Source organism: Candoia aspera, chromosome 1 (genome assembly GCF_035149785.1).
Source record: "Candoia aspera isolate rCanAsp1 chromosome 1, rCanAsp1.hap2, whole genome shotgun sequence".
In the NCBI taxonomy this organism is placed as follows: domain Eukaryota; kingdom Metazoa; phylum Chordata; class Lepidosauria; order Squamata; family Boidae; genus Candoia; species Candoia aspera.
This window is the reverse complement of record NC_086153.1, coordinates 189,592,859-189,608,986: the sequence shown is the minus strand read 5'-3', so window position 1 is coordinate 189,608,986 and position 16,128 is coordinate 189,592,859. Positions and strand designations below refer to the sequence as shown.

Genomic DNA, 16,128 nt, shown 5'->3' with positions numbered 1-16,128 from the left:
TGAAGAGGCCTTCATCCTGTATTGGATTGATTCTGGCAATATTATGTATTATTATTTAGTTACAGATCACTATCAGTCTTTTAGCTAGATCTGTAGTTCTGCTTGGGCTTGAGGAAGGACAGGTGGTTTTTGACAATATTGTTTCAACCCCATAAAAGTTACTGCAGAGGTTTGGGGATCTTCTAGGTCAACAACAACAAAAAAAAGGCTTGCAGGGGGAAGGGGAAATTTGTAAAAATGGCCTTGTTGGATCGGAAAGAATTCAGTGTAAGAAATTGGAACTTGCCAAGTAAGAGAGCGATTGTTATAATTTTTCAGGGTACGGTCACAAGCTCCTTGATTCTACCTCCAGACATGTCTGTTCACCTTCTGCAAGGTGGAGTGGAGAGGACTTCTGCACCATCACTATAACTAGAACCCACTATGTTAGGTTTGGGAGGTGCTGTCTGGCACTGACTTAAGATATGCATCAGGGAAGAGATGAAGGTCTCAACAGAAAGTCACCTACATTTCACTCAGTTTCACTTAACACCTTACTGCAGGGTTTCTCAACCAGGGTTCTGTGGAACCTTGGGGTTCCGCAGAAGGTCACTAGGGGTTCTCTGGGAAATCATGATTTATTTAAAAAATTATTTCAAATTCGGGCAGCTTCACATTAAAGAGGTAAGCTTCATTCTTTCTTTTTAGTTTAAGAACACTGTTAATGCATGTATACAGGCCTACCCATGAAACGAATAGAATAATTTTGTAACTTCTGGCCTATATTTGAGCCTGAATGTGCAGGGCTTCCCCGAGGCCTGAAAAATATTTCAAGGGTTTCTCCAGAGTCAAAAGGTTGAGAAAGGCTGCCTTAGTACATACTCCCAGTAGAATGAAAGTACTGAATTACATTGGTGAGGTATAGACATTTTCAGACTAGGTAATAGATTACAAATTTGATGCATTGCATATGTCAAACAACACAGAAAAGTGTTAAATCTAACACCATATTAAAGCAACCTAATTTAAAGTTCCCATTTGAATAAGAGACAACCAATAATTTTAACTAAATGTACTAAAAAAAAGGATATATCTTAGAAGTGCTGTATTAAACTATACTGTGTTATATTTACTGACATTTTATTTAGTACAGACAATGACTCATCCTGGATATTTTGCCTAACTATGGATAGTATTAGTCATAGTTTAGAGATGCTTGCCTGTACATTTCCTTATGCATAGTATTCTTAATATAATGGCTTTCAGAAGCAAATCCTTGGTAAGTTTGATGTCTGAATATTTAAGAATAATTAGCACAAATTAATGACTTGCTAATCAATTATATGTAGTCAGATTTTCATAACCCCCAGTAGAAGTGAATTTAACAAATAGTAGGGTTCAGACATTATGCTAAATCATAGTTTATTTAATCATGGTTTGAACAAGCTGTAGGGATCCGATTTTCACTTAGCCATAAAGTACAGTTTACAAACCACAATTGCAGAGATCACCTATTGAATTATGCCAAAATCAAAACACAGTATATGTATCGGCCACTATATTAATGTGGTTTCTAATGCTTACTGAATTTTGAAACAAAACAGGCAGTAGTTAATTGGGCATCAGCATACTTTTGTGAACTCATTTGCATAGGCCTCCAAATGTTTCTTTTCAAAATTTGGCTGTGTCTTCTTTGTAGTCAGAAGTCATTTCCATTTTAAATGACTTGTGTTTGCCAGTAAAAATACTAGAAAACATTTTTAGATGCTTTGTTTCATACCAAACAGTGCAAATTATTTGCATTTTTAATGGGTGCTAGAGCAGTACATCATGCTGAGTCCTTTGACAAATCTATTTTGCATGTTGAGTTTTAGTTACATTTCAGAGGATTAAATAACAACTTTAATAATTCTATTGTTTAAAAAGTTTTAGTCTGTACTATAGTGAATAAATACTATTACATTTGGAAGGCTAATCCTCACAGTTTGAGAAATACTGCATTCCCTGTACACTATCATTTGGAGTTTTGAGGATAGGAAACATTTAAAGAAATGAACTACACTGTTGTGTGGCTTTCATTTTTTAATGACTTTAAATAGATGTGTAGTAATAGGATTTTGGACATTGCTATTAAATCATAAAAATCTGTATATCTTTCAGCTGCAGTAGCAAAACGATTATTTTCCTCTTTTTATAAAGGAATCCTTGGAGTGATAACAGAAGTTACGATAAAAATTCGACCAGTCCCTGAATACCAAAAGTACGGCTCTGTAGTATTTCCAAACTTTGAGAAAGGGGTGGCCTGTTTAAGAGAAGTATCAAAGCAGGTAAAGTAACCTTGTCTTCAAATTGTATTCAATTGCACTTTTTAAAGGCTGCTGTATCAAACACTTTCACTAGATGGCATGTTGACGCTCTACTCTGCTTCCCTCTGTGAGGCTGAGGAATAAATTTAAACAGCAATACAGTAATCTAATCAGTTCCAGCAGAGGGCTAGATGAAATGTTAAAATATTACATTTCTGAGAATGGATCTCTTGATGCCATGAACAATGGATATAGGATTATTTCCTGCTTCAGTAGTATGGTTTTAGTATTTAAATATTTCATTTACTTTATGTATACAAAAATCTATTCTGCTTTACCGTTAAAAACAATCCTGAAGTGGAAGAGAAAGTGGATGCAGATTTAGTCATTGAGTAGTGTGATTAAATCTGGATCCAGACCATTTTCATATAGTGCAAAAATTTTCAAAATGTTTATGTTAGCATGTTATGTTTGGAGTAGAGTTATGCTACTTAAACTACAAAATGTCCTCTTCTGGGAACAACACATTATTGTAGTGGCATCAGCTATTTTATTGTGGTTTACTTTTTTTTCAAATTGTTAAACTTAATATGCGACACTGAGTGCACTTGAGTAGAAGGGTAAAAACTGCAGTGCTTTCTGTCAGTGTTATAAGAGGATTCAGATGGGGCTTTTTGTGTATAGCTGAACAACTCAATATTCTTTTAAAGAACAGTTGTGTATATTAAAAATATTCAATCTTTTAATGTATTTAATTAAATTCATTTCTGACATAGATTTATAATGACTGATAGATCAAAGGAATTAAGATATAAGAGGGAAAGGGATCAGCAGGCAAATTTTCAGAAGTAGAAAAGGCCTTCCATTGATTTTCGTTGTTAACTTAAATCAGTATTGTCTTTTATAAAAACACAGACAATGTAACTTTGAAATAGAGACCAGTGGGACTCATGAAATAAATCTATAACTTGAGGATAAAGGCAAAGCACTTTTGAAGATAAATGATTTTCCTTGGTTCAAAAAAAGCTGCTGACAATTTGGAACATCCTTTCATGCTTGCAGTTTTGTGGGTGCGGGAAGGGTTATGGCTCAAATTTCCATCCATGGATACAGAGTATTAAAAAAGACCAGAAAGCCAAAATAATAGTAAATGGTTCTTTGTCACAACAGTACAATATGCTGAAGGAGATAAGATAAGGTTGTCCTCTCTTTCCTCCTCTATTTTTTATTGGTATTAGAACCATTGGCAATCGAAGTACTGTAGTTCAGGCAAATGAAATCCTAGGAGTTAAATTAGAAGTGTAAGAACCTAAATTGAAATTATTTGCTGATGATGATGTATTTACAATTACTCAACCCAAAGTCTCTTTAATAATGTTAATGGAATATATATAGCAATATGGCTTAGTGTAAGGTTACCAAATTAATTAAAAAAAACAAACCCCAAATGCTGACAATGAAACTTGGCAGAGGAAGAAAGGTAATACTAGTATGAAGAAATGGGGTTTAACACTACTGTAAAAAAAGGTCAAATATTTCAGAATCTATTTGACAAAAAAAACAATAAGGATTTATTTAAAAAATAATTACCTATTAGGTTAGAAAAGTGTAATAGCAGATATTTCTAGATGGAAAAAACTAAATCTGTCTTGGCTAGGAAGAATTGCGCTCATTAAAATGAATGTTCTACCAAGACTCTATTTTCTTTTTTAAATGATTCTAATAGATATAGAAAATAAGGTTTTAAGTGACTAATATAAACAAATAATGAATTACATATGGTCTAATAAAAGACCAACGATTTAAATTCAAGATTTTGCAAGATTCAAGTGAGCAAGGTGGATTAGCATCTTCAAATTTCAAACTGCATTCTTAGTTTAAAACTTAAAAGTGATTCTTAGTCTTTTAAAGTATTATAATATATTCTATAATTGATAAGTAATTTATGATATATTGGAAAGCTATAGTCTCCCTGACGTTGTAGATTTTACTTATTTGTATTCTATTCATTTTTTCTTGTCTTTTATTTCTTTCTCTTTATACGCCTTTCAAATGTCTAATAAAAAAAAGTGTGCCTTCTCTCCCTCCCAATTTCTACTCATTTTCCCATATTACCAGATCTTATGCTACTCTGTCTCCCAAGCCTCAGGAACATTTTTTGGGAAGACAGAGTACAGGACATAGAACAGCCCCATTGCACAAGTATACTTCTGTTTGTTTTTCTGGTTCCAACCCAATATATATTTGAAAACAGTACTTTTTATCCTTCATCCTCTCTGCTCTTGAACTGCTCTGTATTCTCTATAAACACTTAAATCTTCCATTATTTGTCTTTTCATGACTTTTACATGACTTCTATTCTTTATTTGCTCTGGTCATCTTTTGGCTGATACATATTTTTAAAAAATTATAATGCCTGGTTTTACAGTTATACCTCTTTGGGTGAAATTTAACATTGTACAAACCTATTTTCTCTTCCCCACCAGCAGCTGCTATTCCAGGCCTTCTCCCTAAAACCTGCTCAAGAGTCCTCTGATTCTCCAGTGTAGGTTTTAAAGGGTGCCTGGGAGATTACAGAGGGAGAGCAAATTACACAGATACACATTTTGCTGTTTGACTGAGGGAAACTAGTGGTTGAATTCATCCTTCAGACATAAGCAACATTTTTTCTTTGCTAACGCATTTCTGAAATGGTTTTTGACCTATTAAATTAATTCTTATTTATGATGTGGCATTATATTTTTCTAAATGCTGTCCTCAAACATTTATAGTTAACTATGATTCAACGCAGCATTAAAAATCTTTCAGAGTACTGAATCTCAGACATATCTGAATTATCTGCAATTTATTAAAAGGCTGGATGTACAATATATTATGGTTCAAAATTTAAAAACATTATTCTTGGCTCTCTGTGTTGAAGAATTATTGAATATCTTTTTATTGAATGATGAAACTCCTTTGCCGAAGTTCAGTGTTCAACAGTTTGGTTGGACAGCAATACTTGTTCCCATGCCAGTTTTTTTTCAGTAACGTGCAAAATTTAAATTGTGTTTTACATCAGTATTCTTTATTTATATTCCATCTTCTTTTTTATAGCGATGTGCTCCTGCATCCATTCGCTTGATGGACAATGAACAATTTCAGTTTGGTAGGTTTTTACTAACTTTATTCTGGAATTGTTTTGGTAAAATACTAAGTACTCTGTAACCACACCTCCCTTAATTGTAAGTAGTGAATTGGAAACAGCATGCTGGGATTCATATCTATTCTTCCTATACTTATTTCTTGTGCTGCAACCTTCTAATCTCTGTCTGCCTGATGTCAGTCATCATAGCTCATTGTTGCAATCAAGATTCAAAGAACTACTCAGCTCATCCCAAAAAGACAACACTGGACATGTGTTCCTGTAGCTGAAACAGCCAGTGATATCTAGCAAATTGTTTTTATAAGTAACTTTTTTTTTTTGCTTTCAAAAAAAATGTCAGAAATCACACACAATACACCCAAGTCCTCGGACACATCCTAAATAGTTTTTTGGAACTTGGGTAAGCTTCCTTTGATGCTAACCTTGGTAAATTGTAACCCAGCATTGCAGTCAGGAAAATAGGACATTATTTGTAAGCGGCTCTCAGTTACTTAATAAGGTAGCCATCACTACATCTGTTCCAGTTTTTACTGTTTTTCTCATCTGTTAATAACCAATAAATAGTTTAGTGAAATTCAAATATTGCTAAAACATGCCATAAAATTAGGATTATAATACTGATTTGATAGTTTGATTAATCAGTTTAAGATCTCTTCAACAGCTAATTGGGACAACTTCTTGATCATGCAACAAGCTTTTTAAAGAAAAAATTATCATTTAACTTTGCAATCCCAACTTTAGTCACAGATCAGCATATAGGCTTTAGAAAGGAGAATAAGTGCTATTCTTCTTGCAGCAGATGTCCTATGAGAAAGTGTAGAAAATCCTCCACTTTTTGAAAGCTGTGTTAGTATCAATATTCGCTGATAGGGTTGTAACTGTATGGCACTTGCAATCTTCTAACCCCCTTTTGTATTTTGATGTACTTGAAGAATTGGTGAGGCCTATAGTGGTTGTGAAACTGGAAGAGTAAAAAGGGGCTGATAGAAAAGCTCCCCTCCTCACCTGGTCATGAAAAATGGCAAGGCAATAAACAAACAAACAAAAATCCCAAAAGTCCCTAAGTGTAGGAGCAGCAATAATTGTAAAAGCCAGTTCCTTTAAAAGCTTAAAGAAGTAATTGGACTTAGCCAAAGTATATCCATTCAGTCTAAAGTGAGCAAGCACAGATTGCACCAAAACCCTATACTTTACACTCAATGATATGTGTGGTTTTTTCCCCCCAAAATACTGGGAATGTGGAGGAGAATTAAGTTCCACCTTCTCTGTGCACTTCAGTCTTGATAATGCTACCTTACAAGAATATAAATCCAGGAAATAGGCCAGTTTGATATATAATTTAGATTCACTGAAACCCTAGATTAGTACAAGAAGTGGAAGTTCATGCAAAACAGCTTTGTTTCACCCTACATAAAAAGGAGTCTCAAAATTCCCTTGGTTTGAGGTATATCTGTATGCATTAAAATAATTAATGTATGTATTACGTAAATTCCCAATATGCATATCTGAACTCTTAATCTTTCTGTTGTCTTACAATATTTTTCTCTTTCCTGGCAAGGACATGCTCTTAAACCACAGGTTGCTTCTATTTTTACATCACTATTGGATGGATTGAAAAAATTTTACATCACAAAGGTATTTAATTTTAACCTTAGCAATAAATAGATACAAATTTTGAATGGTTTTGTATATTTTCTTTCACAGAAAGTAATTTGAATATGGATGTGTGTAACAGTTTGATGATGAACAGTTTCAGGTGGTTTGCAAATGAACCAAAACACATGTATTTTGCAATCCAAAATATTTTGGATGGAAGATACTTTGAATGTTTCATTCTATTTTAGGTTACTCAAAGTGTTTTGAATATTCTATTCTAAGTGAGGTGATATGGTTGGTACTTGTCTTGTTTCTTGCAATTAGGATGTTATTTTTTTTTTTAATTGTACTGCCTGGACCAGTACAGCAGGAGGGACAAAGTGTGTTCCTGCTGCTGTTGGCTTAGGCTGCGCAGAGGGTTTTCTGGGATGGAGTTTGGATGGAAGCAGCAGACATTTCAGGAGCATGTGGCACAGTGAAGGAGCCATTGTGGATTAACTGCCATTGGAGACTGGTTGAAGTGTGAGCTACAGAGGCAGAAACTGTTGCAAGGGACCATTGAACTCAGCACTGAACTGGTGCTTTTGTTGGAGTGATAGGGATTGGTGCCTGCCCTGTGATACCCTCTTTAAACCCAAACCTATTATATTGTATTGCTAATCTTTGGTTTGGTTTGGTTTGGTTTGGTTTGGTTTGGTTTGGTTTTTTAGATTCAGCGTAATTGGGAATAAGTTTTTAAAGCAATGTTTTTTTTTCCCCAGAATCTTTTCTAGTGGGGTATTATTGTGAGTGATACATAAGAGTTCAGAAGTATATTGCAGGCTTTCATTAGTGAAATTTAACAAAGGTAAAAATAGTATGACAGTGATAATACCATCATACACTATTAACATACAGCTGGCTCAGTTCTTTAACATACTGTTACATCTAGACCATATAGAAACATACTGCTCCACCTTCTCATTTCAGCAATATAGAGACATTTCAGATGTCAACAAAGAACACATCTCTTGAATCCACCCTTTAACATAACCTCTCAAAACCTTAAAATAGGATCAGGAAAAGTATATTAAAAACCTAACACATCATTTATCAATTTTTAAAAAATTAAAACATTCTATACTGTCTTCTCCTAAATTGGTTCTGGAGCTGTTTCCAGGGTAGCATTGTCATACTGACAGAAATTTACCGTAGAATTGCATTGCTGGTATCATTCAAATATAGTATTAAATCTTGGTTTGGGACAACATAAATGAGCCTTTTAATTGTGAAAAAAATAACTCTTTGTATTAGGAACAATTCTGTAACCTGTAAAACCACATTATTACCTTTGGAGAAAATCCAGTACTGAGCATAGCTCCCTCCCCAAAGTACTTGGACCTGAAGTTAGCATCCTCTTTACCACTGAAATCCAAAGTAGGGGAAGGAGGTGTGCTACAACATGAGACAGTGATTGATCCCTATTGTTCTGCATTTCCATGCCGATAGAAAAGAAACATCTGCATATGCTGTCCCTGTCTGTTATTTTCTCCAGCTAACCAGGTCTCTTGGCCTGCTACTATGACTTGCAAGGTCTGCAGAAAGTTTTTCTTTCTTAATTATTCCTATGCTGTGAAGCATATGATTGCACATTTTTCTTTTTTAAAAGAGTAAAATAGAAATAGAAAAGAGTAAAACATGCTTTTTCTGGATTTTACCTGATGGAATATGGTATTAGTTGGTATTTGGTAGTTGGAACTGCACTTCATTTTAATTGTGCTTGACAAACTTAAAAAACTGAACTTGAAAGTGAATTACACTATCAGCTTCATCATCCTTTTTTTAAAAAGTCATGTCATGCTTCTTACGTCCCTGCTTGTCATTCACTTTAAGAATTGCTCTTCTTACCAAAAGTAATATGAAAATGAATGTAGTGCCAATAATTTGGAAATCTTGCTATGCCTGTTACGATAATAATGCAGGTGCTTTCTTTCCACAGTTCAAAGGATTTGATCCCAATGTATTGTGTGTTGTTACTTTGGTTTTTGAGGGTGACAGAGAGAAAGTGCTCCAGCATGAAAAGCAAGTTTATGATATTGCTGCAAAATTTGGGTATGATTTTTAAAGCTTTATTACTGATACTTTACCATTTATTATCCTATTGCCTTTACAGAATTGAGTACAGTAGAAATGGCTTTTGTGAAAACCATTGGGTGTCATGCATTTTTCAGTAATAGAGAACTATTTGGCAAAGTGAGAACAATATTGCAGACATTAATTATAAAAACATAATTACTGAATATATAGAAGTGCAGCTAAAAAGACATTCAGCAATTTTAGTTTGCCTAAGCATGCACTTCGGCAAGGCCTTAACTATTATAAGAAAATGTAAATATTTATCTCATTCAGCTGAAGTCGTGCCTATTTATAATAGTGTTCTTTTTTCCAATTTTTAAAAGCAACTTCTGATAATAAGTCAATACAGTGAATGAGAATAATGTTTAGAGATTAAGGTATAATAACATCCATTATTGACTTACAACTGTAATGAACAAGTCTGTTTTTAAAAGGAAATTGTCTGTCTTTAATCAACAGAACTTGATTAATTATATATATCCCACCTCCTGTCACCTATTGCTCTGTACTGTTACAAGGAAACAGAAAACATTTCACTTTTATAAGCTGAGTAATGGTAGGGTAATTTGTGTCCATCTGGTTTGATTGATTATGGGCCTAATAATGAAACTATGGTGAAGATATTTATCTAGATCACAACAACTTTATTTTCCATTTAAGAAAAAAATAATTAACATCATTGCTACTGCTAAGCAGATCATTTGTTAACTTTAGTTGTTTTACAGGTTTTGCTAACAACATTTTACTTTTCAATGCTAAAAAACCCAGAAAATTCAGATTTAAAGAAGTACGGTGCCTTTTGAAGTATAGAAATTATATGCATATTAATAGATAATTTTGTAATCAATTTGCAATTTAAACATGGGCTGTCCTACCAAATTCTTGGGCCTTAACCCATCTGTACATCTCTGCTCCGTTATGCTTCACTTTTGGCCTGAAAGCCACAAAATGAGGAGTAAGATAGCATTTCTATTAGTTGCTGAAGCTACTGATTCTGTAACGCTTGTACAGAAGCTTTGTATGTGTTTCTCTAGTGCGCTGCTCTTTGCATACTCTGTTCTTTGTCACAATGCCAGAGGAAAAGGGAAGAAAGTGCAGCCAGCTATTAAAGGACTATTTATACTCCCCACCAGGCAGCTGTTACTCATGTCTGGCTCTCACTATGTCAAGCCGCAAGCCCAGCTTCTTTGAAGTGCCGGTGATGGCAGAAGGAAAGAAGATAGCTCCATGGCAGCACTGCTCCCAAGCTCAAACTGTCTTTTTTGCTGGGGGTGTCATGCTTCATGAAAACAAACATGCCGCTAGCAACCAGCTCCCATGACTCTTTCATAGAACACTGCTCATTAGCACCAGTAACTTGAGTTGAAGCAGTGCCCTTTTTAAAAAAAAACAAAACATTTATACTCGGAGGAATTTGACTAACGATCATAAACTTAATGCAGAAAATGGAGAGAAGGCAGCAGCAGTCAGGAGCACAGCATTTGCAAGTACCAAAATATCCATGAGATAAATCCACCTAGATGAATATTTTATTTGCCCAAATCTTACAATATTTCAATACCTGAGAATGGGCTTTTCTGTATGTGGACATCCAGCACCATCATTTGAAGGCTAGAAAAATTGGCTTTACTGCATATATATATCCTGCCTTTCCTCGCATAAGTTAAGGTGGCATACGGGGGAGGGGGGTTGACACGTTATCCTCACAAAAACTCTTTTGAGTAGACTGGGCTGACACCGAGTGACTGGTCCAACATCTTTGTGGTCTGGTGCAGAGGCTTCCCTGGTCCAAGTGCACCACTATGCTGTGCTGGCAATCTTTTAAAAGAAATTTTCTCTATGCCCTGCATAATCTTTTTGCCAAATAGCAAAAGCCTCTGTCCTTTATCTTTCTGGTATTGTATTAAAGAATCTAACCAATGCAATACTTCAGGATTCCCATATCAACATATGGTAATGATGGGCTTTGTGTCACTTGAAAATGCTACATTTGTGTCTCTGCACATGCATGTACAACTCAGTTCTTTTGTCAACTATTATATTTAAAACTGAACTTAATCTATATAAATTCTAACAATTAAAGTACTGTTACTACATTTTCAGAAGAGCTAGTATTGACATCTTAGAAAGAGCTAGAATGTATAATATTTTAACATTTTCCAATTGCAGTGGTCTAGCAGCTGGAGAAGACAATGGACAGAGAGGCTATATGCTGACATTTACCATTGCTTACATTAGGGTAAGTTTATCCTACTTTTTGAGCAATATATTGATGTATAATTTTCTACCATGTATTACGTTGGCATGTTATTGAGATAAAGCAAGAAAAAGCCATGGACTGATTCTGTTCAGAAATGCACCCATATTCCAGTGGTTCAGAACTCTTGGAGATACATATGGACGTGTGCTATTAAAATGTCTGTTGTATACCCAGTAGTGATCGAACTTAATATTTCCAACAATATTGCTAACAACTTTAATTGCCATTGTGACCATTACCCTTCTTTTGGGTGACCACTTTTCAGAAACCTCTGAAAAGGCTGAACATTTTCTATTAATAGCGATAGCTCTTAGAAGCCATCTGGTTCCTCTCTCATGCTATTAATTGTTAGTCGTTAATTGTGTCAGGATTATCTTGCAATTTTTATTCTTTTACTATATTTATTGTATGAGTGGTCTTTTTCTTGTGTTAGATTTTAGACTGTATATAAATAACCTTTGAGGTACAGTATTCATGGAAATTGAATTGCTTTGCTTCTTGTTTGATTTTTGTGCTTTATAAAAATTGTATAGTTTCACAATTTTCCTATAAGTTATACATTAAGTCCATGATACATGATACACACAGATTTGATAGGACAGGAAATTGGAACTAAGTTTCAGATACATTTTTCCCTACTCCTAAACTGATTGAGCTTAATCATCTAATTTGATAGATAAATGCAGATCTGCAGCCACAATAATACCTTAACTATTTTCAGTTGCATAAGTATACATAGTAAACATGAGTCTAAGATGGAATACTAATCTAAGACTTTTCTGGTTTCTTGAATAGGACTTGGCCATGGATTATTATATAATAGGAGAATCATTTGAAACATCTGTTCCTTGGGATAGGTAAAATCAAAACATTTTCTATTCATTACAAAAAAATCCTTTTTATGTGTTTTTTCTGGAAAATTTGCTAGAAAGTGATGGTTTGAGGTTTTAATAATGTAAATGTTTTGTAGAATATAAAGATAGCAGGTTGTTTCTGGAATAGGAGGAAAAATCGCATTATTTGACAGTCCATGTGAAACTTATTTTGGTAATAAAAATTACATCGGAGATTCTTGATGAAATAAGCACAGCTACTCAGCTGGGTCCTAACTTCCCCATCCTCCAACAGAAGAACAGTTTTTGAGCCAATGGAAAATCCTGTTATCTAAAAAAGAGAACAGTCATCTCTCTTGTGGTGCCCTAATCAGCATAAGCAAAGTTTAGTATGAATGTAATTTAAGAATAAATTACAAAAATAAAACATAGTACCCAACAGCTCGTCTTAGAGCTGCTGAATTAAATGGCTATCTGCATTGATACCATCTTCTGAAAACCATCTGAATTTAGTCCTATAATTGGTCTTGCAATTCTGTTAAGTTGGAAATGCTCATTTTCACATTTGTAATTGTTATTGTGACACTGTCATTTTCCAAACTAAATCCTATTTTCCATGATTTCCAAGATAGTATCAATTGGTAAGTTGAGGCTTTAATTTATAGGAGACTCTATGGAACTATGTGTACCTAATTCAGACCTTTTTGATAGGTGGTTTTCAAGTACCAAGTATAGATCCATTATGTACATTTGGCCTTTACAATTAATGTAATCAAGTTTGTAACCTTTGCTTGGTCATCTGATTGTCCTTACCACATTCAGAGGAATTTGTATTGCCAATGTGATTTGTCTGTAGTAGGTTTTGTGGAGAAGGGGACGGTGTCTGTTTTGATTTATTGAATAAACATTAAAGTTACATTTTTGGAGGAAAAATCCCTGAGAAGCAAAACTGTCCAACTAGCTGATAGGTTTAGGCAGCTTTAATCAAGGGGAAAATTGTAACAAAGGTGGCATGTCTAAGTATAATCTCAGTTTCTATTAAATCTTAGTTAATAATTTTTGTAGCAGGATGTGTTTTTAAGAACCAAACAGAATGTGTAGGCACATTTTAACTCTTAATGATCCAGAATTAATCCTTGACTTAACATAAGTTGCAGTAAATCCATTCTTAAATGGATTACAAAACGTTACTGATCAATGTGTTAACCATTTTTGCTTTTTTAACTTTGTACTATTTTATCTTTAGGGTTCTCGATCTGTGCAAAAATGTAAAGGAAAGAATAACAAGAGAATGCAAAGAAAAAGGTGTCCAGTTTCCACCATTTGCTACTTGTCGGTAAAGCATCTTCATATAAATTAAGTTCTAAAGTGGGGTGGGCCTATAATGTGACTTTTGTGGCCCCCAGAATCCCTTAAAATCATGTCACCATAATTTGGTACTGAAACTCTAATTCTCTGCAGTTTTATTTTTTTATTTAGTGACCAGTTTTTGTAAAATGCCATCTTTCATCAGCTGAATCCCCTAATTGCAACAAAGAAAGCTAAATAAGAATAAGCCTTTATCCTGTTTAGAATCACCACAGTTTATCATCCAGAATGTAAAGAGAACTTAATCTAAATTATCACTAGTTGAAACAAGTCAGCTTTGTAAGATATGGTTTAACCTTTGCTTTTCTCTGCTGATAAGAGAGAAATTTCAACCATAGTTTCTTCAGCTTCAGCAGCATTGTTATGCATATAATGGAAGTAAAAGCATATGAACGCTTTACAGAGGAGGAAAGAGGGAAGTGGAGGTGGAATTTACTGAAAATTGTGGTCAGAATGCTGAAGTACTAGTTAGAATTAGCTCTAACCCAGACTTATAAGTACAGCTAGAAAATTCAAGAACGTATAATAACACAAGTCAAGAATTTTAGTTATGTGGGCATTTTATTTAACCATGCTCTGTCCTGGCAACTTCATTGCAAGACATTACTTCTGAACAAAAGCTATTATGATGGCCTTGCTTCGATATTTTTATTCAAAAGGGGGGAAGATTTATTCCTGCAGCAATACAGGTTTTTAATACAAAATTTTATATGGAGCTCCAATTTGGATTACAGTTGTTAATAATAACATAGCCCAAATGCAGATGAAATGTTTAAAATCTCTTTTAAATATTCAAACTTGTGTTCCAAACTGGAACTGGACAATGCCCTTGAAAACAAAGTCTTGGCTAAGTACTATTAAGTTTTGCTTGCCAATAACGTTTTTAAAAGCAAGGAAGGATTGCTTTATGAAATCCCAAATGGTTATTTTGTAGATACATGGTTTAAACAGGTGACCCCACAGATTAGTTGGATTGGCATTGATCCTGATTATTTGTTTTCAGGGGTATGACATTAGCATTTTATTGTACTAAACAAAGATTATAGGATAATTCAGTACAGGAAAAAGCCAAAGTTTTGTGTATACCTGTGATTTTTGGAATAAATTACAAATCCAGTTTCCAACTCCCTATATAGCTTAACAGTTTAAGTACATACAGAATAGTCTTTTCAAAAGCCAGATTAAATCTGTTGTCATCAAATATGCTATATGGTAGATTTCAAAAGATGCCCATCTCAGAAAAGATTTTGTCCCTACAAAGGTATTGATCTTGAAACAGTGGATCATATTTTATTGTACTGTGAATTTTACAGGATTTTTAGCAGGATATTATCTGGCCTGTTTTAAAATCAACCAGGAAGAGATATTTTTGAGTATGTTAAAATTTTGCTCATAGATAAAACTTGTAAAATTACAGGGGCAACAGCTAAAATTTTAATTATGGCTATAAAAACAAGGCACTGTGGGTTAAACCGCTGAACTGCTGAGCTTGCCGATCGGAAGGTTGGCGGTTCAAATCCGCGTGACGGGGTGAGCTCCCGTTGCTAGTCCCAGCTCCTCCCAACCTAGCAGTTCGAAAACATGCAAATGTGAGTAGATTAATAGGTACCGCTTCGGCGGGCAGGTAACGGCGTTCCGTTTAGTCATGCCGGCCACATGACCACGGAAGTGTCTACAGACAAACGCCAGCTCTTCGGCTTTGAAATGGAGATGAGCACCGCCCCCTAGAGTCGGACACGACTGGACTTAATGTCAAGGGAAACCTTTACCTTTACCTTATCTAATGCCAAATTTCAGATTCTATTTGTACTTTGCTATTTGGGGTTTTGGGCTGTAAATAAAACTTATTAACCAGGACTTATAATAAGAGAGAAGAGAATATTTGAGTTTAATTCTTGTTTTGGTTCACACACTATATTTAGCTAAAGCAACACAAATTTGCTACTTCTGAAGCAGACATTCTGCTTTTTTGTTTGTTTGTTTGTTTCTTGTATATAGCTTTTGCTCTCTCTCTCTCTCTCTCTCTTTAACCTGGTAAAATTGTTGCAGATTTTATCCGTTCATGCATTGGGAATGTCTACTTAGAATTTAAATATACCTTAAATATAGGAAATTCTGGGAACATTTGTTAAGTACATCCAGAGAAGATTGTTATATTCTGTCACTGTATCTTATATTTTTAAATTGGTCTCTTTGCACAAGTCTACTGGGTTATTTAATCTGACATACCTTTTTTCAAATAAAACAGGGTGACACAGATGTATGATGCTGGTGCATGTGTCTATTTCTATTTGGGCTTTAACTACAGAGGAATTAGTGACCCTGTTCGGGTTTATGAAGAAATAGAGGTAATTCTACATATTTAATAGCTTAAATGTTCTAGATAAAGTTTATATTTAACTGTTGCCTAAACCCAAAGTTAAATGTTAAACTGGCTGTGTGATAGCTGTTGAAAACAATGTTCACGTGGGTGGATTTTTGTGAAGCAATTGAATAGAGGTGTGAAAAGGGTTTTCACATGCAAAT

At 34.5% G+C, this 16,128-nt stretch overlaps 1 protein-coding gene across 1 annotated transcript in view; it reads left to right on the top strand.

Moving 5' to 3' along the window:
• The window catches only part of AGPS (alkylglycerone phosphate synthase), a 59,816-nt gene that overhangs the window by 31,201 nt on the left and 12,487 nt on the right, over positions 1-16,128 (top strand). The window contains exons 11-18 of the mRNA XM_063318134.1: positions 2,179-2,306; positions 5,382-5,433; positions 6,989-7,065; positions 9,005-9,117; positions 11,311-11,380; positions 12,197-12,258; positions 13,481-13,570; positions 15,851-15,950. Of these exons, the coding sequence (XP_063174204.1) occupies positions 2,179-2,306; positions 5,382-5,433; positions 6,989-7,065; positions 9,005-9,117; positions 11,311-11,380; positions 12,197-12,258; positions 13,481-13,570; positions 15,851-15,950 (692 nt within the window). The remainder of the gene's footprint in view (positions 1-2,178; positions 2,307-5,381; positions 5,434-6,988; positions 7,066-9,004; positions 9,118-11,310; positions 11,381-12,196; positions 12,259-13,480; positions 13,571-15,850; positions 15,951-16,128) is intronic.